At 48.5% G+C, this 18,924-nt stretch overlaps 3 protein-coding genes across 55 annotated transcripts in view; 1 reads left to right on the forward strand and 2 right to left on the reverse strand.

The window, feature by feature from the left end:
* Positions 1-803: 803 nt before the first annotated feature.
* Positions 804-5,912, forward strand: CCDC200 (coiled-coil domain containing 200). 2 transcript variants are annotated; one of them, XM_081577436.1, is made up of 5 exons: positions 804-985; positions 2,727-3,012; positions 3,461-3,510; positions 4,093-4,541; positions 5,589-5,912. In XM_081577436.1, the coding sequence occupies exons 1-4, from the start codon at positions 896-898 to the stop codon at positions 4,132-4,134; spliced, it is 468 nt and encodes a 155-aa protein (XP_081433562.1). In that variant the 5' UTR covers positions 804-895; the 3' UTR covers positions 4,135-4,541; positions 5,589-5,912. The 2 variants fall into 2 exon arrangements, with proteins under 2 accessions (XP_081433562.1, XP_081433563.1); XM_081577437.1 differs by having other exon boundaries at positions 4,264-4,541.
* Positions 5,470-12,406, reverse strand: TMEM106A (transmembrane protein 106A). Of its 3 annotated transcripts, XM_081577428.1 has the most exons (10): positions 12,353-12,406; positions 11,951-11,984; positions 10,933-11,159; positions 10,322-10,385; positions 8,977-9,130; positions 8,259-8,399; positions 8,126-8,169; positions 7,377-7,430; positions 6,718-6,878; positions 5,470-6,478 (listed from the first exon to the last, which is right to left on the reverse strand). In XM_081577428.1, exons 3-9 carry the CDS (start codon positions 11,138-11,140, stop codon positions 6,758-6,760), a joined length of 786 nt encoding a protein of 261 aa, XP_081433554.1. In that variant the 5' UTR covers positions 11,141-11,159; positions 11,951-11,984; positions 12,353-12,406; the 3' UTR covers positions 5,470-6,478; positions 6,718-6,757. The 3 variants fall into 3 exon arrangements, with proteins under 3 accessions (XP_081433554.1, XP_081433556.1, XP_081433555.1); XM_081577430.1 differs by lacking the exon at positions 11,951-11,984; XM_081577429.1 differs by lacking the exon at positions 11,951-11,984 and having other exon boundaries at positions 5,470-6,878.
* Positions 12,407-12,599: 193 nt separating this feature from the next.
* NBR1 (NBR1 autophagy cargo receptor) overlaps positions 12,600-18,924 on the reverse strand; it is a 30,117-nt gene continuing 23,792 nt past the window's right edge. For 43 of the 50 annotated variants that reach the window (XM_081577418.1, XM_081577410.1, XM_081577399.1 and 40 more), the window contains 2 exons: positions 18,712-18,826; positions 12,600-14,348 (listed from right to left, as the gene is read on the reverse strand). In XM_081577418.1, coding sequence (XP_081433544.1) covers positions 14,175-14,348; positions 18,712-18,826 — 289 coding nt within the window. In that variant the 3' untranslated portion in view covers positions 12,600-14,174. Of the gene's footprint in view, positions 14,349-18,705; positions 18,827-18,924 lie in introns of all 50 variants that reach the window. The other 7 variants (XM_081577402.1, XM_081577376.1, XM_081577366.1 and 4 more) reach the window with 2 other exon arrangements.

Raw genomic sequence — 18,924 nt, forward strand, 5'->3', positions numbered from 1 at the left:
TGGGCTCAAGTACAGAGGAAAAGATAGAGGGTTGACTTGAGCCCAGCATATTAAATCCCCAGGACTAGGGTAATTTCTAATAAGCCATCTTGTATTCACAGAGCTCAGACCCCAGTGAAAGTTAGTTGGATTTTCTTTTAATTACTTAAAATTTTTTGTGTGTGTGGCTGTGCTGGGTCTTTGTTGCTGCGCTTGGGCTTTCTCTAGTTGTTGAGAGCTGAGGCTACTCTTTAGCTGTGGTACGCGGGCTTCTTATTGTGGTGGCTTCTCTTGTTATGGAGCACAGGCTCTAGGCTCACGGGTTTCAGTAGCTGTGGCGCACAGGCTTAGTTGCCCCATGGCATGTGGAATCTTCTTGGACAAGGGATCAAACCCATGTCCCCTGCATTGGCAGGTGGATCCTTAACCATTGGACCACCAGGGAAGTCCTTGCATTTTCTGGACTCAGCACAGGGGGAGGAGATGGAGGACTAAGGGAGGAGGAGAGGGAGAGGTCAGCAGAGGGCCAGATGAAGATGCTGAAATCCTGGGGTGGGTAGGAGAAAGAAACCAGAGGGAAAAGTCAGACCACTTGTGAATTGTCCCTGGGGTCCACTGAAACTCAAAGCTAAGGTGCAAAGGTGTCTTCTACGTGCTCAGGGCCCCGGAGAGAAAGGTGTTTTACAGATGTTCCCTGGGAGGCTTGGGAAGAACACCTCCTGCCTTCCCACGGCAGGGGAGGGGGCCCTGCCCGGTTGCCCTGGTGGTGATCACATTGTGAGGTGGTTCTGGTTATAGGTCACGGGGTTGAGGTGAGAGGAGACAGAAGTGGTGGGGGCAGGGGCAGCCTCCTGGGCTCTGCCTGCCCCCACCTGTCTGCCTCCTGGCCCCCCTCCCTTCTGTCCCTCTCACTGTCATGGGCAGTGCTTACCACTGGGAGGCCCGGCGGCGGCAGATGGCTTTGGACCGGAAGAGGTGGCTGATGGCCCAGCAGCAGCAAGAGCAGGTGCATGAGAGAGGCCAGGTTCACCGGGGTCCTTCCAGGAATAGGGAAGAGATGGGGAGGGAAGACAGATCCCCAGGAAGCTATTATCTGCTGAATGTTGTTTTGCTGGGAGCTGGAGGAAAGCAAGTTCCTTTGCTGTCGTGGATGTGTGTGTGTGTGCATTGGGGTGACTCAGCTTTGCGGTTATACTAGGCTGAGGCCTCATGTGGGACTGAGGGGTCAGGCACAGGAGGTTTTAAAGCTGCACTGTCTGATAGGGTGGCTACCAGCCTGTGTGCTATAGCCCTTGAGATGTGGCTAGGAGGCTGAGGGACTGAATTTTAAATTTTACATACATTTATTTAAATATAAATTTAAAAACAAATATCCACTTTACATACTGGGGCAAAATTTTAAGTATGTTTGGAACAACTGGGGTGTGTAAATCTACTTTTTTGATTGTCAATTATATGAACTCGAAATATCAATCAAGTTTATTTTGTCAACCTTGCCTTTCTAAAATGAATTTGTTTTACTTTGTTTTTGGCTCTGATGGGTCTTTGTCGCTGCATGCAGGCTTTCTCTAGTGTGAGTGCTTCCCATTGCGGTGGCTTCTCTTGTGCAGAGCACAGGCTCTAAGTGCATGGGCTTCAGCCTGGCTGGTGGGCTCTAGAGTGCAGGTTCAGAAGTTGTGCACGGTCCTAGTTGCCCCATGGCATGTGGAATTTTTCTGGACCAGGGGTCGAACCCATGCCCCCACAGTGGCAGGTGGATTCTTAACCACTGGACTACTAGAGAAATCCCTTGATCTAACATTTTTGTTATTATTAATTTATTTATTTATGGTTGTGCTGGGTCTTCCTTGCTGCTCTGGCTTCTCTCTAGTTTCGGAGAGCAGGGACTACTCTCCAGTTTCGGTGCACAGGCTTCCCATTGCAGTGGCTTCTCTTGTTGTAGAGCACAGACTTCAGTAGCTGTGGCACATGGGCTCTAGAGCACAGGCTCAATAGTTGTGCTGTACGGCCTTAGGTGCTCCTCGGCATGTGGGATCTTCCCAGGTCAGGGATCGAACTGGTGTCACCTGAATTGGCAGGTGGATTCTTTACCACTGAGCCACCAGGGAAGCTCTGCAACCAAACATTTTGTGAAAAATGTAATGTCTAAATTCAGATGTGCTGTTGAGTATAAAATGCCCTCTGTGTTTTAAAGACTTAGTACAAAAACAAACACTATAAACTATCAATATTATCATGTTGATTTTATGTTTTGGATGTATTGGGTTGAATAAAATACATTGTTATACTTAGTTTCACTTATTTCTTCTTCCTTTGTTATGTGGCTAATAGAAAATTTTAAATTATATATGAAAGTGAAAGCGTTTGTCTCCGAATATGGTACCCATTATATTTCTACTGGACAGTGCTGTTTCGAAGCATTTGTAAGAGATTATTCTTTACTCTCTGGCACTGCAAACAGCTTTCAGTGCACACAGCTCTCAAGCTAGGAGGTAGGCGGTTAGAGGCTGTGTTTACTGGGCAGGGGCTGTGCCAGGGGGCACTGTTGCTATAGAAACAGTTTAGGGTGTGGGTGGGTGAGGTGAGATGGCTCAGGCTCCAGACTCAGCCTTCAACTCCAGGGAACAGAGACCCTGCAGTCACCTCCGCCTCAGGATTCCCTTGTCTTGCTTCCTGCAGTGTCTCTGGCAAGGGGGTGACTGGATGGGGTGGGAGGAGGATTCCACTTGTGGGGGGCTTCTTGCCAGGAACTGAAGAAACTCCAAGAAGAGGAACAGCAATGTGAGAAGAAAACCCAGCCACCTCAGGAGCCCTGGCAGGAGTCGCAGCCACCCCTGGTGCAATCGCAGTTGCCACCTGTGCCACAGCCGCCGCAGGTGCCCCAGCAGCCACCACAGCCGCCTCAGCCAAAGCAGCAAAATGTCCAAGAACATCTTACTCAGTGCACCTCCCAGTACATCCTCCAGGATTCCCAGAGGCCAGGTCCCCACAAGGACACATTCCAAGGAGAGGTGACCAACCCTCATGGTCCTGGTAAGTAAGATGCCTGGCAGCAGGAGGTAGTGAGGAAGGAGTCCCTGGTTAGGGCCCAGATTCCATATTTGGGGGAATCTCCTTTACTTGGGAGTCACTCTCTCTGAGTGGCTTTGTGCCAAGCTAAGGCAGCAGAGAAACCTGCCAACTTCCACAGAGGGTGGCTCAGAATTTGTCAGTCCCTCCTCTAGGGTGAGGGGGATAGATGGGGGTGGGAGCCAACAGAGAGCGGGAGATGAGTTGTAGGTTTAGCAACAATATCCTGAGCCCTGTGGGGTCTGGAACAGGGAAGCATAGGCTGGCTTCCCGGTAGAAAATTTTCAGTGTGGGCTGGATCTGTGCCATGCCTTAGATAGGGGCCATGGCCTGCCTGGTAAAGAATCCAGCTGTGTCATGTTCCATTCTCAGAAACTGCCAGATGAGTAATTGTGCTTTGTTTCCTCATCAGGTTGCAAGAAATCTAGCCCAGATATGCAAACCAAGTACTCACGATTCACGGTGAGACAGATTCAGAGTGTGAAAGCCAGATAACTTCTGGCTGAGTGTCTGAGTGTGCTTGCTTAGTGTGGGGGGAATCTAGAAAGGCTTCCTCGGCAGGAGTTGGGAGAGGGGATCGAAGCTGTTCAGTCATTTCTGGATGGCCCATTCCTTCATTCCTTGCCTCGTAAGAATGTCTCAGTAGGCCCCATTGCTTAGCACTAAGTGTAAATGAAGGAGCTGACAGTCTAGTTGGGAAGGCTGGACAGGTACAAAGAAGCAAAATCTAGGGGCTGATTAGGGTAGAGCCAGCTAGGCAGGAGGGAGGTAAGACCTGAAGTAAGAGGTATGGTCTCAGTCAGGATCACTACTCTCTGGTAGCATGACTCACACTCTGAGCCTCAGCTGCCCATCCATTAAAGGAGAATGATACCAGTTCCACAGTAGAGGTGTCATGAGGACTGGATTAAAAGGGAAGGCATTTGAAGCACTTAGCTTAGTGTCCGGCTAATTGTAGACCATCAAACCCAGGAAGACTCTTGAGAGTTTTGGGAATTACATAAAACAGGATGAGCTTTGGAAAGGTTTTTTTTCCTGACACAGGTGCCAAGGACAGGAGAACCCGATCCTAGTCCTTTAAGATGAGGACTGGGCCGCTCACTACATTTCACTTTGATTCCTTTGGCTTCCAAGGGCTTACTTAATACAGTAAGCAAAAGCAGTGGGCCTGGGAACTGCTGACCTGTTTTGCCTCCTGTCTCTCCTTCTTCTCAGTCAACGAATTACATCCAGCAGTGGTGATTCAGAAATAGACCCCAAGATCCCACTGGCCATCAGCAAAAAATCAGATAAGCGACCCAATCTTCTTACCACCCAGCAACACCTCCACTTCAAAAGCCAATCCCTCCTGATCCACTCTGGCAGAGGAGTGAGCCAGGAATAAAATGTGATTTCTTCCTGGAAAGAATCAAGAGACTGGCCGGGCTCTGTGAGACTGGGATGAGGAGGAGGGGCAGGAAGAGGATGGAGGGAGTGTGGGAAGAAAGTGGAAGGTAAGTCCCTGCTTCTCCTGGCAAAACCTATGGGAGAACTTGGCTTTGTGCCCCTCAAGTCTACAGCTCCACTACTGGCCCTTATTTAGCAATGATAGGTCTGTTGGGAGCTCAAGTTCATGCCTCTCATTGGAGCCATCAGCCCGGCCCCCTGGCAGATGCTTACTAAGATACAGCTGGGGGAGGAGGGGTTGTATCACACCAGCGCAGACAGGGGGCAGCGATAGGAAGAAGTGCCAGACAGGGCCCCCCTCCTCCACGTCCAGCATCAGTCTGGTCCACTGTGGGCACAGGGATGGAGATAAAGAACTCAGAGGAAAGGGGGACTGTAGCCTCAGGCACAGGACACCTGACCTTAGGAAGAGGGGGACTGGCCCCCGCCAAATCCATAGGCTTCTTCCTCTCTGGGTCTCAGCCTTTCCATGTAGCAGAGACAGTTAAGAGGCTCTAAAGCCCCCAGGTATCCCCCTCCCCACTTCCTGAAACTGACAGGTGGGGTCTCCCAGCCTCACCCCCTCTTCCATTCTTGACTGGTAAGAGGGAACCGTGCCTGGGTCCTTTCACTGTAGCATGGCCTTTGGGTGGGAAATTAACACATTCCACTATTTTTGCCTGGAGAATCCCATGGACAAAGGAGCCTGGCAGGCTATAGTCCATAGTGTCCCAGAGTCAGACATGACTGAAGTGACTTAGCATGCACAAAGGAACCTCTCAGTGCAGTGTTTCTTGAGAGGAGCACTTGGGGGAGGTATGGGGAGGGTGGGGACACAGAACAAGAATATTAAAGTTGGATGGGACTTCAGAGACACATAACGAGAGAAAGGGAGAGAAGCTAGAGAAGCAGGGCATGTTCCCGAGGGGCTCAGGGACCGGGGAAGAGACCTTGATGCCCACTTGGACATTAAGAAATAGGCTATGAGACGGGGAGTATCCACCAGCAGCTCCCTTCCCAATTACAGGAGACCTTTATTTTTCTTTTTTAAACACTGTTAAGTACAGTTTAGTGAATACAATATAAATCCTTTACATTTTCTAAACTCCACACAGCACAAGCTCCAGCCTGGATTTCATGGACTTTCCTGCTGTTGCCAGCACCACTTTGACCCCAGTTACTCAGGTGTGAAAGCGTGCAGACAGCATGAACTCCTTCCTTCCTCTTGTCCCCTGGTCAGCTAGTCATCAGGTTCTGTCCCCACTTCCCTTTCTCCATCCTTCTACTTCAAGTTCAGCTTTCCCCACCATCCAAGCTCATCTCTCTGCCTGAGTGATAGAAACCACAGTAAAGGCAACTGTGGCACCATCTGACCTGCCTGTGTCCACTCACACGGGCTCAGGGTTGTGACCTCCTTCAATAAATACCTTTTAAAATAACTCTGGCTTTGTCTCTGTTTTTCCCTGTGCAGGCCCAGGGGGTGCCAGGTGCCTCCCCCCGCTCCTCTCCTCCTTTTGTTCCCGCTGTGCAGAGAATAATAGCAATAAAAGTGTTTTATGGAGAAGCTTTAGCTGCAGAACAGCTCTGTGTTACTGGGGACCCAGACCATCTATAACCAGGAAGGAGGCAGAACCAAAGGGCCTTGGCCAAAGGGTGGGCAACAAGTTACCAGGAGAGAAGCAGGCCATCACCAACCATCTGTCACGTGACCAAAGAAAAAGGCCCTGGGGACAGCACAGGCTGATCCCTAAGTCATTCCCATCACTGGGTGGAGAACTGGAAAAGGATCCATGGAGTCAAACCAGATAAAATGAAAGTTTTCTCTGCATTCAGGCAGGAAGAAGGCCTTCCCTGGAGGAACCAGGAAACCAAGGTGCTCAGCATAGGAAGGTGGGTGCTGTTCCACATCTCTGAGGCAGCTTTGAGGAAATGTTGGGTCAGACTTTCCTCAAGACACAACCAGAGGCCTCTGGTGCTGGCCTCTAGAAGAATCAGGCTTCTGATCCTGTGGAAATCAGAGAGGGTCTGTGTGTGACAGAGAGAGAAAGACACTGTGTGTATGGGTGTATGTGTGAGAGAAAGACAGTGTATAGGGGTGTGTGAGTGTATATGAAGTTAACTTCCACAGGAAGCTTCCTCTGCTGGGGGTGCATGGGGTGGGGAGGGTATGATAAAGCAGGGTTTTTCCTTTGGTAAAGTCACTATGGTCCTACTGGGTACCATGGAGTTGTGGGAGGTACAGACCAGGCCGGCAGGCGACTGGAGCTTGAGGACAGCAGACAGGTCATGGTGGGTGAGAGATCAGCAAGTGGGGCACAGACTTGTTTCCCCGGCAGTCCACATATTCATAGCTCTGGAAGACCAGCTGCTCGGAACGGCTCAGGTAGGAATAGGTCAGGGTGCCCCTGGAGAGGAAAAGCAGGCTTTGGGGCTGTGTTTGGGAGGAAGAGGAAAGCCCTGGCCCTGCTCTGTTCTCTGGGGAGGGCTGGCTTCCTGCTCTGTCATGGCTCCTGGGACAGCTGCCCCACCTGGGTCCCAGGCAGCTCCATGGGTATCACATCAACAGCTCAGAAGCAAGGTGGACCCTAGAGGAAGGGCTGGACCTGCCACTATCAAGAGCCAACAGAGATTCACAGAGTCAGCTTGGATGACTTCCTTCCCCCTAGTGGGACCTGGAGTCAGAGGTGGGAGAGGGGCGACTTCCCTGGTGGCCCAGTGGCTATGGTTCTGAGCTTCCCATGCAGGGGACCCAGGTTCAATCCCTGGTCAGGGAACTAGAGTCCACATGCCACATCTAAAGATCCTGCATGCTTAACCTAAGACCCAGCAAAGCCAAAATAAATAACTATTAAAAAAAAAAAAGAAGTGGGAGAGGGGATACCAGGGCTTCAAATCCTACTTACTGGATGTGCAAAAGCACGTGGTGGACTTTGATTTCCAGCCAGGTACAGATTTTGCTGAGAAAGACAGAGAGGAAGAACACGGGACCACGTTTCACACTGAGCAGCCTGTCAGTTCAGAGGAGACCTGCAGTCCCAGGCCCCTGGCCTCCTTTCCACGGGGAGGGCAAGGACCCAGGCCACTGCCACCCCTTCCCACTCCCTCTGCTTAAGGTGAGCACATCACTCTCCCAACCCCCACTGGCTTGGCCCAGGCATGTGCTAGCCATTCCCTTAGCAGAAAACAGCAAGTCAGGCTGAAGAGCCCAAAGTCATATATTGTAAAAGTGAAACTGAAAGTCGCTCAGTCATGTCCAACTCTGCGACAATACTGGCTACTTATTCAGTCCATGGAATTCTCCAGGCCAGAATACTGGAGTGAGTAGCCTTTCCCTTCTTCAGGGGATCTTCCCAACCCAGGGATTGAACCCAGGTCTCCTGCACTGCAGGCAGATTCTTTACCAACTGAGCCACAAGGGAAGTCCCATATATTGTAGGGATTAACCCAATTCTAGCCTGGTTTTCATTCCAATCCCGCTCCAAACAGGCAGAGGCTGGGGGCCCTGGACACTTGCACACGGCAGTCTTGGCCATGAGCGTGCAGGCTGAATGCTGGCTGCAGGGTTGCTAAGCAATCAAGAAATCTGGTGGGGGTTCAAACCGGGTTTCCAGCCAGGAAGGAGGTGAGGGGGAAGAGATCAACGGCTACTCACTAGGTGTTTTCATCCCATATCCTGTTGGCCACTGAATAAAATATCTGTCAACCAAATGGTCATAGGGTTAGCCCCAACTGCAGCTGCCCCCTTCCTCCCACCACCCGTGTCCACACACTTGAGAGGGAGTCACCTGTTCACTGGCCAAAGAGCCGACGTGGAGAAGGAGGCTGTGGGAGACCTGCCCCACCACCAGGGACAGGTGTAGAACCTCGATGGTCAGCTGGGTTACAGTGATAGGGCAGTAATTGTTATTGGAGATATTCAAGATACTCTGGGGAGGAAGACAGGGAAAGGGAGGGGTGAGAGTAATCATCCTTGGCAAGAAGTCAAACAGTTAAAAAAAACCCCAGCCTGATTGAGCCCCACCCCCAGTGAGAGCTTCAGCTGATGGGGCACCAGTGCCAGGAGCCCCTTGTAGGGGCTCGTAATGACACAGGGTCACTGTTAACTAAGACCGTAAAAGTGAAAATGTTAGTTGCTCAGTCTTGTCCAACTCTTTGTGACCCCATGGACTGTAGCCTGCCAGGCTCCTCTGTCCATGGAATTCTCCAGGCAAGAATACTGGGACATTAAGGTGGCTCAAAAGCCAGTCTCACCCTGCAAGGCTCTTTCTGTTATCCTGCCCACCCGGAAAGTCTCAGGCATACCACTCCCTAATACTGCTCTAGCCTCAATTCTAACCTTTCACAGTTCCAATCCTACACAATCTGTTAGGGGCTTCTGACATCCTCTGAGTGCCGTAAGATCCCTGGCTACCCATGCCCAGGGTCAGAACACGGGACAAGGGCTTCAGAGGAGTGGTGCCTGGAAGGTGGGGTCAGAGCCCAGGGGCACAGGCACCCACCCACCGTTATGTTGAGGTAGACATTGGCCTCATCAATGGCCACTGTGGAGGAGTTGAGGCCCACAGGCTGCACGGCGATTGTCCGGGGAAACAGGAAAAAGACGATGAGGGAGGAGGTCACCAGGCAGATGGACACTGCCAGGAACACGAAGAGTTTCCTGTGGGAAAGCAGGATCCGAGTAGGGAAGTGGAGAAGTCTGGACACAGAAGCAACCTGGCCAGAGGTGTTCAGATACTCTTCTCTGTACACAAGGCTCTCCTCTGAGTTCCCCTCACAACTGGACACTTTTAGCTCCTCAGGTGTGGAGGACCAGCCTAGAGTCAGGGGTGGCCCAGAGTGGGGAGAAGCACAGGACTGAGAAGCCAGCAGCTTGGTGTCCATCCCCAGCTCTCTGTACCCACTGGCCCAGTAACTCTGAACAACCCATTTAACTGCCCTAAGCCTCAGTTTCCTTGTCTATAAAATGGAGATAATTCATTGTACCTACCTACCTCGTATAATCTGTTATGGGCTAATGCAGGAAAAGTCACCAATCCCCGGTCCTGGTGTGTAGTCAAAGGCTAAACCAATGCCAGCTATTATCACTGGAAGAAGTCCACATGAATTTTGAGAGTTCTGACTTTTAATACTCATATTCAGAACCAGACATCATCTGTCCATCTAATTCAAAATTGTAATACACATTAAAGAGACTGCACCTTGGTGGCACCTTCCAAGGGGCACTGCCAGATTTGGACTCTGATGCAGTGGTGGGGGAGGGCTGGGTGGAGGCCCCAGATGGAAGCTGAGGACCCTGGGAGGAGGGGCTGCAGGGATTCATGTCAAATGACCCAGATGACAAACAGAGTCACAGGCCCCCACAGTGAAACTCAGAGCTGCCTCTGATGTTCTGAAGGGGCCCAGGTCAGGGAGTAGATGGCTTTCCATCTCTACGGGGAGGAGAACAAGCAGGTCTGAATTCCATAACAAAGGAAGTTCTTAGGAAAAATCACTTCCCCAAACCAATGGCAACCAAACCAATGGCAACCAAACCAATGGCAACTCCCTCCATCCTGGAAGGACTTGCAGAGTCAAGAGGTCCTCTCTGTCTTCAAAAGGGAGCCATGCTTCTTGGAAGCAGTGATGCTTTGGATACCAACTGACCTCAGGTGGTCTGCTGTGCCCTGAGATTCTTTAACTAGGAAAATCTGTGGAAACAGGGTGCTAATATGTCTGAGCCCAGTGAGGCTCAGGCTTTTGGAGGAGAACCAACGGAGAAAATTTAGTAGAGGAGGGCACACTGGGGTGACAAAGAGGAATTGCCCCCACAGGCAATGCCTGCAGAATTGGGGTAGGAAGAGGGGCTTACGTGTGCCTGGGCTTCAGCCTCTGGTCCCCATAGGGGATAAGGGCCACCAGCTGCTTCTCTAGCTCTGTAGAGAGAAAGAGGGTGAGGAGGGCCATGAAGTGTTCATGACAAGTTTCCTGTACCAGTCTGTGAGAAGCACCCCTCCATCCCACAGAGCAGTCTCAGAAGCACGCTATCTCTGACCCAGGGCAGGACTGGGCACACTGGCTGTTGGCAGCTCAATTTTGCCATCTCTCGAATGGAGGTGAGATTTTCATTAACATGGGTGAAGACTTCTGACTTCTGCAAGTCACCATAAGTCAGAAAAGCCCAGTTTCTTTGGAGAGGTCATGGTAACTTCCTGAATCCTATGGCAGGGCTGCTAAGGAAGCAGAGAGGCTGGAAATCCCCTGGGGTTGGGTGGTACAACCAGGGCAGGAAGGAGGTCTTTGCAGAGAGCCCAGGGAGGGTTAGAATCTCCCTGGGCCAGCCTGAAACTGGGGGACTAGGAGCCGGACCTAGTGTTAGCCAGACCTAACACTAGGGAGACTCAGAGGGGCCTGGTGCTGGCCAGCTGGCTGTTAAGAGCCTTTCCTGGATCCCAGGCTACTTTCAGAGCCTGCACTACTCACCTCGAGGAATCTCCCCACTGCCCTGGCAGGTGGGACAAGTTACAAAGCCAGCACCAGCAGCCCTTTCACAAGGCACACAGGAACAGAAAGGCTTGCTGTTGCCGGTGCTGGAGTAGCTGGCAGCTTTGCTGCCAAAGGCTGGGTCGGGGGGCAGGATCGATTTGTTCTCATCCTCCTGAGAGGCCAGCTGGGAGAACGTCTCACCCATTGTTGAGGGGTATTTTTCACTGATGAAAAAAAGAACAAAATTCAGTTAGCGTGGATGCTGGGTGTCGCTCTGGTTTTAGGTTTTCAAGATTGGCAAGGGGCCCCACACAATTTCAGCAAGCTCAAGCCTAAGGAAGTGAAGGTATGGAAATTCGAGCAGTTACACGTGGCTCTCAGATGAGGAATCTCTGCATTTCAACTCCTCTCTTTATTGTAGGACTGCTCAATTCCTGACAGGGAAAAGCAAAGCAGAGGTTATTTCACTTTAAGGGACTTTCATAAGTGAAAGCGGAGCACTTATTTTGTTCTGGAAAAGTTGCTGAGCTGTCACTGATTACCAAGGAAGGAAGTTAGATAGGGCTGGCTTGGGGGCAGCAGCCAGGAGAGTCCCTTCATCCTCTGAGACAAGAGGATTCTGAAGATGTCTCTCAAGCACCCCGGGGCAGAAATGCCTGAGGTCCCCCAGCCTGGGTGTGGAAGGAAAGCTTCCATTCCTGAACCTGGGCAGGTACCGGTGTAATAGGAAGGTAGGGATTCTTTGGAACAAGAAAGAAAAAGGAAGCTAGACTGGCCACAGATGTGGCTTAAAAAACCCCTAAAAAGGTCGTGGAAGGGAGCATAAACCTCTTCTACGTTGCTTTCTGAGTTGGGATGGGAAAGAATGTCTGGGGGAGGAGCAACGTCTGGGTCAGTCCTTTACGAGGAAGAATCGAGGCTAAAAATCTAGATTGTCCCCTAAAGAGTGGAGTCAAATGACTGGGCATGGTGAGCTGAACTCTGACCTTCTGGGCTAAAATAAAGGGAGCCTCACCTGGCTTAGGTCTGAGATCCCGGGCTCTTCTCAGCTGCAAGAGGACGAGAGATTTTTGGAGTACGTCTTTGGGGACGAGGGCCTGTAGGGAAGGGTGGCTCCAGGGGCTACCGGTCCCCTTCCCGCAGAGTCGTTGGGGAGCGAATGCCCCGTTGGGGCAGGTGGGGAGCCGCGACTGTGGCCTTCCCATAGCCCCAGGTGCTTTACACCCTACTCTGAAGCTGGGCGTGGATTGAGAGGCTCGAATTTCATCGAAGGAGGATTTTAAGTCCCATCAGACACCCTGAGAGGCCGTTAGTAGAGCTCGGTACCTGCGCGTTGGGCTAGGAGGAGGAGGCACAGGAGGGGCCTAGGCCCTTACCTCCCAGAGGAAAAGTAAAGGAATTTCTCAAAGCGCCTTACCCTCGGGCGACCGCGGCAACAGAAACGCCTGCAAAGTAGAACCGAAACTGCGGCAGCCGGGGTCTCGCCCCAAGCTTTGATTCAAAGCCTTGGGAAGCTCCGCCCCGGCTACTCCGAACCCGCCCTCCCAGGGCCCGCCCCCTCCCTCCCAGGGTCCGCCCCCTCCCTCCCAGGGCCCGCCTCTCTCAACACAGCGGCTCTTCAAGGGCCACGCGAGGTCCTGGACGAAGGTACCAGCCAGGGCAGGTAAGAGTTTCAAAGTTTATTTCACCATTCTTTAAGCGGTTACGTACAAGTACAATGGGACAGACGACTGGACCCTTACAATACGACTCAGATGGTCAAGACAGATCCCGTCCCAAATCAACCCAATTAATTACACACAACCTGCCGCTCAGCCTCTACCCAGAAGGCCCCATAAAAACGTTTTCAATAACGAACAGCCTGGTTGGCTTGCAGTCTGAATCCTGGTCTATTTAACAGCCTTCAAGAGTTATACTGTAAATAAACATCATTATGGCTAATGATTACATCATCATTCACTGTAATACCAACCAGGTTATATAATACTATTTTATTATCCTTCCCCCTTCCGGCTGGGGGTCAGATTTCTTCTTTTTCTGCAAGCAATTTTTATGACTAAAATCTTTAGTGTTTTTTGTTACCTCGTTACCAGCTGTACCCAAGACTCCCTTCTATAAACAGAGTGAGGACTTTGGACCTTTGTAAGCAAGCTCTTTCCCACTCACTTACCCTGGGGTTAAATTAAACCAAAACTTTTTTCAGTGAGTTTGCCCCCAATCCAAGTTTTGTAAAACATCAGCCTCTTTTTCTTGTTCTAAGTTCTCTTGAACAGATTGCAAACATTCAAGAGACATTCAGGACTTCCTGAATCCCATTTCAAAGCCTCACACCCACTCACCTGCCTGCTCCTGAATTTTACTGAGATTCACATAATAAAGTTGTTTTCTCATGTTTCTATACAGCCCTTGCCCACTCTACTGTAAATAAAACCTGCCCCCTGACATAAAGAAAAAAGGTAACTGTTAAATTTACTTTTTCCTTTAATAGTTTTTTTCCTTCTTTATACGATTAGCAAAATATTTCACACTACCTAAATTTTTTCCCTTAAATAAAATACAAATGTATGCAAAATTGCTACAATAGACACTGTTCAACAGGTGCTGGTGGGTTAATTAGCACACTCCCTGCTCCTTACTCAGAAGTGCAGAGATGCGGAAGGTGGATATACTTCAGCGCATCAGTGGGGTCTTTAGAAAACAACAGTGCTGATTACCGAGACTTGCAGAGAAATGACTTTCTATTTGAAAAGGGAAGAGGAACAAAATCCCTATCACGTTCTGGGTGTCATGTTAATACCACATAGCTATTTAAGCTTGGGATAGGTTAGAGAAATTATGAGAATAATTCTGGAAAACAACTTACCAGGTTAATTCCTTTTAAAAACTGACAAGAGATATCCTCATAAAAACATCCACATTAAGCAAAGAAAAATACTCAACTTCAATACAAGCAGAAAGAAAAATGGTTCTATAGGAAGTTTAAGTTATACTCTTCAGTGCACTAAAACAGAAAAATGCTCTTCCTACAATTCACCTAATGTCTACCGTGAAAATTTAAGTTGTTTTTTTATTTGCTCCAAAAAATAACTGCAATGCAGGTACTGTCTTGATAATTCAATGATGGGCTCTATTATAGATTCATCAGATTAAAAAATAAACAAGGGTCTGTACCCCATGCCCCAACAGAATAAAGATCATCTCTGAGCAGCAGGCAAAGTTATTTAATACGAGGTCACTCCTCAGTAGCGGTGGCTGTACCAGTCGTTGTTGTTGACCTGAAGGAGTTCTGTCACCACCTGCAGGATGTTGTAATTGTGTTTCTTCAGCAGCCTTAGGTTCAACTGCCTGTCACAGAATCCCATTTCAAAGAGATGCGCCATCAGGGCTGCTGTCTGATCTTCAGAAACTATTGGCTGTGTAGAGTCAAGAAAAGTAGAAAAACAATTTCTGTAAAAATCTGTATTATTTTGTTGAGTAATTTTAATCTTTCCAGATTTATTCAAAACACTAGGTAATTAGGTGCAAGACTATGGCACTCCTGTCCACCCAATACCAATGGGTCTTCTGAGGGGATAAGAAGGACTGGGAAAACTCTCTTTTGGATAAGGTATGTTTGTACCCCAAACCAGATAACAAATGAACTGTCTTTAGAACTAGATGAAGGAAGAGATGCAAACACACTCTGGAAACCCTGTGAAGATAAAGGTGATCATGATGATGGGCCAAGGAGAAGAAGAGCTGTTACTGGAAAAAAGTCTGGGAAATTTAATCAGATATGCAAAGGAGCCGGACCAGAAACTGCTCAGGAAATGACATCCTGGGCAACCTTCTTGACTTTTTTTTTTAAAGATAAAGAATAGTAATTCTTTATTGCTAATTACTTAATCTTTTACTTTTACTTTCCTCTTTGGGCCAAGCGCTGCGGTGAACTCATAACCTTCCTAAATCCTCGGAACACTTGGAACACCCTCTTATCATTTACTTAACAGCTGTTGCTGCTGCTAAGTCGCTTCAGTCGTGTCTGACTCTGTGCGACCCCATAGACGGCAGCCCACCAGGCTCCCCCCCATCCCCGGGATTCTCCAGGCAAGAATACTGGAGTGGGTTGCCATTTCCTTCTCCAATGCGAGAAAGTGAAAAGTGAAAGTGAAGTTGCTCAGTCGTGTCCGACTCTAAGCGACCCCATGGACTGCAGCCTACCAGGCTCCTCCATCCATGGGATTTTCCAGGCAAGAGTACTGGAATGGGGTGCTATGAGTACCAATTTTCTTATTTAAAAAAAAAAAAAAATGGAGACACAGGTTAGCTAATATTTTGCATGGTAGCTGACTGGATTAAAGCTCAAAATTCAGAAAACTAAGATCATAGCATCCGGTCCCACCACTTTATGGCAAAGTGATGGAGAAACAGTGGAAACAGTGAGAGACTTTATTTTGGGGGGCTCCAAAATCACTGCAGATGGTGACTGCAGCCATGAAATTAAAAGACACTTAGTCTTTTGGAGGAAAGTTATGACCAACCTAGACAGCACAGTAAAAAGCAGAGACATTACTTTGCCAACAAAGGTCCATCTAGTCAAGGCTACGGTTTTTCCATAGCCTTGTATGGATGTGAGAGTTGGACTATGAAGAAAGCTGAGCGCTGAAGAATTGATGCTTTTGAACTGTGGTGTTGGAGAAGACTCTTGAGAGTCCCTTGGACTGCAAGGAGATCCCATCAGTCCATCCTAAAGGAGATCAGTCCTGAGTGTTCATTGGAAAGACTAATGTTGAAGCTGAAACTCCAATACTTTGGCCACCTGATGCGACTGAACTGAACTGAGTGGATTAAGAAAGCATGTCAATGTGTTGAGCACTGTCTCTGGTATTTCTCTCTTCTACTGTTTCCTTCTATTTCAGAGTAAGTTATCCATCCTCCTTTCCAGGTTAATCCTTCCGTATGAACTTTACTTTATATCTCATTACCACTCGCCACCTTGGAAATATTTTTCTACTAATTGACCTCTCTCATTTTGATTGCAACCTCCTTTGCAACTGGCTCACCTTTAAAAATCTCTCCCTCTGTCTTACATGTCCCAGCTTTCACTCTCCTTTTCCCTTTGTATAGTCCAGCTATTTGAAAGTGAGGCACACGTGTACTCTTAAGAGTCCTCTCTGCCCCTTCACACTCCTCTGCAGCACCTGACACTGCTGGACATGCCCTCCTCATTAAAACTCCCTTCCCTTCCTCATCCTCCTCCTAGTTCTCAGTCTTCTTTGCAGAGCCCTCCTTCCTTCCATGATCCTTAGAGGCTGCTCCTTCCTTTATCCATTCTTCCTGGAAAATTTTAGCTAATCTGTGGCTCCTGTTATATCTTGTACATAAATGACTTCATTTCCAGGCCACACTTCTTTTCTCTGTAATTCAAATATATAAATCCAACTATACTCTGGATAACTTGACCTGGGTGTGTCTCAAATTCAACACTACCCCCAAGCCAACCTGATTTTCTTTTCTTCCTGCCCAAATATACCCTTCTTATATATCCTCTCTTAATGAATGGTACACTGACTACCTAAACCAGAAACTTTATCCTTGACTTCTTTCTAGCCTTATGGCCTCCAACTTCTGCCATTTCTATTTCTCTTCTACCCTTCTTTTCTTCCTACACGTGGATTCTGAGCTGGATTTCTTAAGGCTCCCTTGGGCCTCCACACTATGGAGGAGTGGAGTGATTTTACAAAGAACAAATCTGATCATGTTAATTACTTCCCTAAAATCCTTCAGAGGCTGCCCTCGGGTCCTAAAATAAAATCCAAATCACTTAACACAGCATCCCACCTACGTCACTGGTCTTTTCTCTTCTTTCTCTTCTCAGAATAAATTTACCTTCCAGGCTCACATTTCCAAATCTCTTTACTGGCTACTGTCTGTCTGCCCTTTCTGACTCTGCCTGCTGGCAAACACTTTTAGGATGACTTCAGGCATCATCTACCAGGAAGCCTTCTTGCGCTGAACTGTGGGGCCAATATCAGACTGAGGTGTTCCACTGGTCTGAGAAAACTGGCATAGTATCTTACATTGCACAATAATTTTTTTTTTTAATTAGATGAAAGATTCCTTAAATTCTATAGTGCTTTGCAATTTTCAAAAGTTTCATAGACAAATGTCTGTGTACTTCACTTGTTTCCCACCACTTTGGGCAGGAACTGGTGTCTGATTCCTCTTGTAGCACTAGCACCTGGGAGAGCTTCACACACATACTAGCTCTGCAACAAACATTAGGTCTTTTTTCTTTCCTCCCTTAGCTTAGCCAACGTCATTTAAGTGGAAAGTGGCCAAGTCTTTGTGTGTTAATCAAAGATTAAGTTTTGTGATATACAATATACACAATGGAATTGTGAAGCCGCTCAGTCGTGTCTGACTCTTTGGGACCCCATGGACTGTAGCCCACCAGGCTCCTCCATCCATGGAATTTTCTAGGCAAGAGTACTGGAGTGGGTAGCCATTTCCTTCTCCAGGGGATCTTCCTGACCTGGGGATCAAACCCAGGTCTCCCACACTGCGGGCAGACACTTTACCGTCTGAGCCACTAGGGAATCATACAATGGAATTACTCAGCCATAAAAAGGAACGAATTTGAGGCAGTTCTAGAGAGATGGATGAACCTAGAGCCTGTTATCCAGAGTGAAATAAGTCAGAAAGAGGAAAACAAATATCGTATATTAACACGTATATGTGGAATCTAGAAAGATGGTACTGATGAACCCATCTGTAGGGCAGGAATAGAGATGCAGACATAGAGAGCAGACTTGTGGAAGGAGAGGGTGAGACAAATTGAGAGAGCAGCACTGAAACATACACATTATCATATGTAAGAGACATACATAGCTAGTGGGAAGCTGCTGTATAGTGCAGGGAGCTCAACCTGGTGTGACAACCTAGAGGGGAAGGATGGGGTGGGGGAATGGGAGGGAAGTTCAAGAGAAAGGGGACATACATGTACTTATGGCTGATTCTCGGTTGCTATACAACAGAATCCAACACACATTGTAAGGCAATTATCCTCCAATTAAAAGAAGACTAAACTTAAAGCAGCAGAATCCCTGCTGATGGTGACTGCAGCCATGAAATTAAAAGACGCTTACTCCTTGGAAGGAAGGTTATGGCCAACCTAGATAGCATGTTTAAAAGCAGAGACATTACTTTGCCAACAAAAGTCCGTCTAGTCAAGGCTATGGTTTTTCCAGTGGTCATGTATGGATGTGAGAGTTGGACGGTGAAGAAAGCTGAGCGCCGCAGAATTGATGCTTTTGAACTGTGGTGTTGGAGAAGACTCTTGAGAGCCCCTTGGACTGCAAGGAGATCCAATCAATCCATCCTAAAAGTGATCAATCCTGGGTGTTCATTGGAAGGTCTGATGTTGAAGCTGAAGCTCCAATACTTTGGCCACCTCATGCGAAGGGTTGACTCATTGGAAAAGACCCTAATGCTGGGTAGGATTGGGGGCGGGAGGAGAAGGGGACGACAGAGGATGAGATGGTTGGATGGCATCACCGACTCGATGGACATGGGTTTGGGTAGACTCCGGGAGTTGGTGATGGACAGAGAGGCCTGGCGTGCTGCAATTCATGGGGTCGCAGAGAGTCGGACACAACTGAGCAACTGAACTGAACTGAACTGAAACTTAAAGCTCATGCTTTCTATGATGACATGCGACTCTCTCCAGCCCAGGCAGGTGCCATTGTTTTCACTAGTGATTTGTATTTGGTTCAGGAAAATAAAACATACACTGACCTGTGCGGTGACTGGTGGCCCAGCAAACAAGGCCTTGTACGCAGAGGCAGCAACGGACAAAGCCCCCTTCACCAGTCCTCCAGCAATGCTGTTCCCATGGTGGTGATGGTGGTGCCTGAGGAGGAAAGCCAAATTATCTCCTTAAGAAACACTAATTATTATCTTCCTACAAGATAATCTGGGTTCTCATCCTGGAAAGGAAATGAGATTTCC

Source organism: Giraffa tippelskirchi, chromosome 3 (assembly GCF_054371585.1).
Source record: "Giraffa tippelskirchi isolate mGirTip1 chromosome 3, T2T-mGirTip1v1.2.pri, whole genome shotgun sequence".
NCBI lineage: Eukaryota > Metazoa > Chordata > Mammalia > Artiodactyla > Giraffidae > Giraffa > Giraffa tippelskirchi.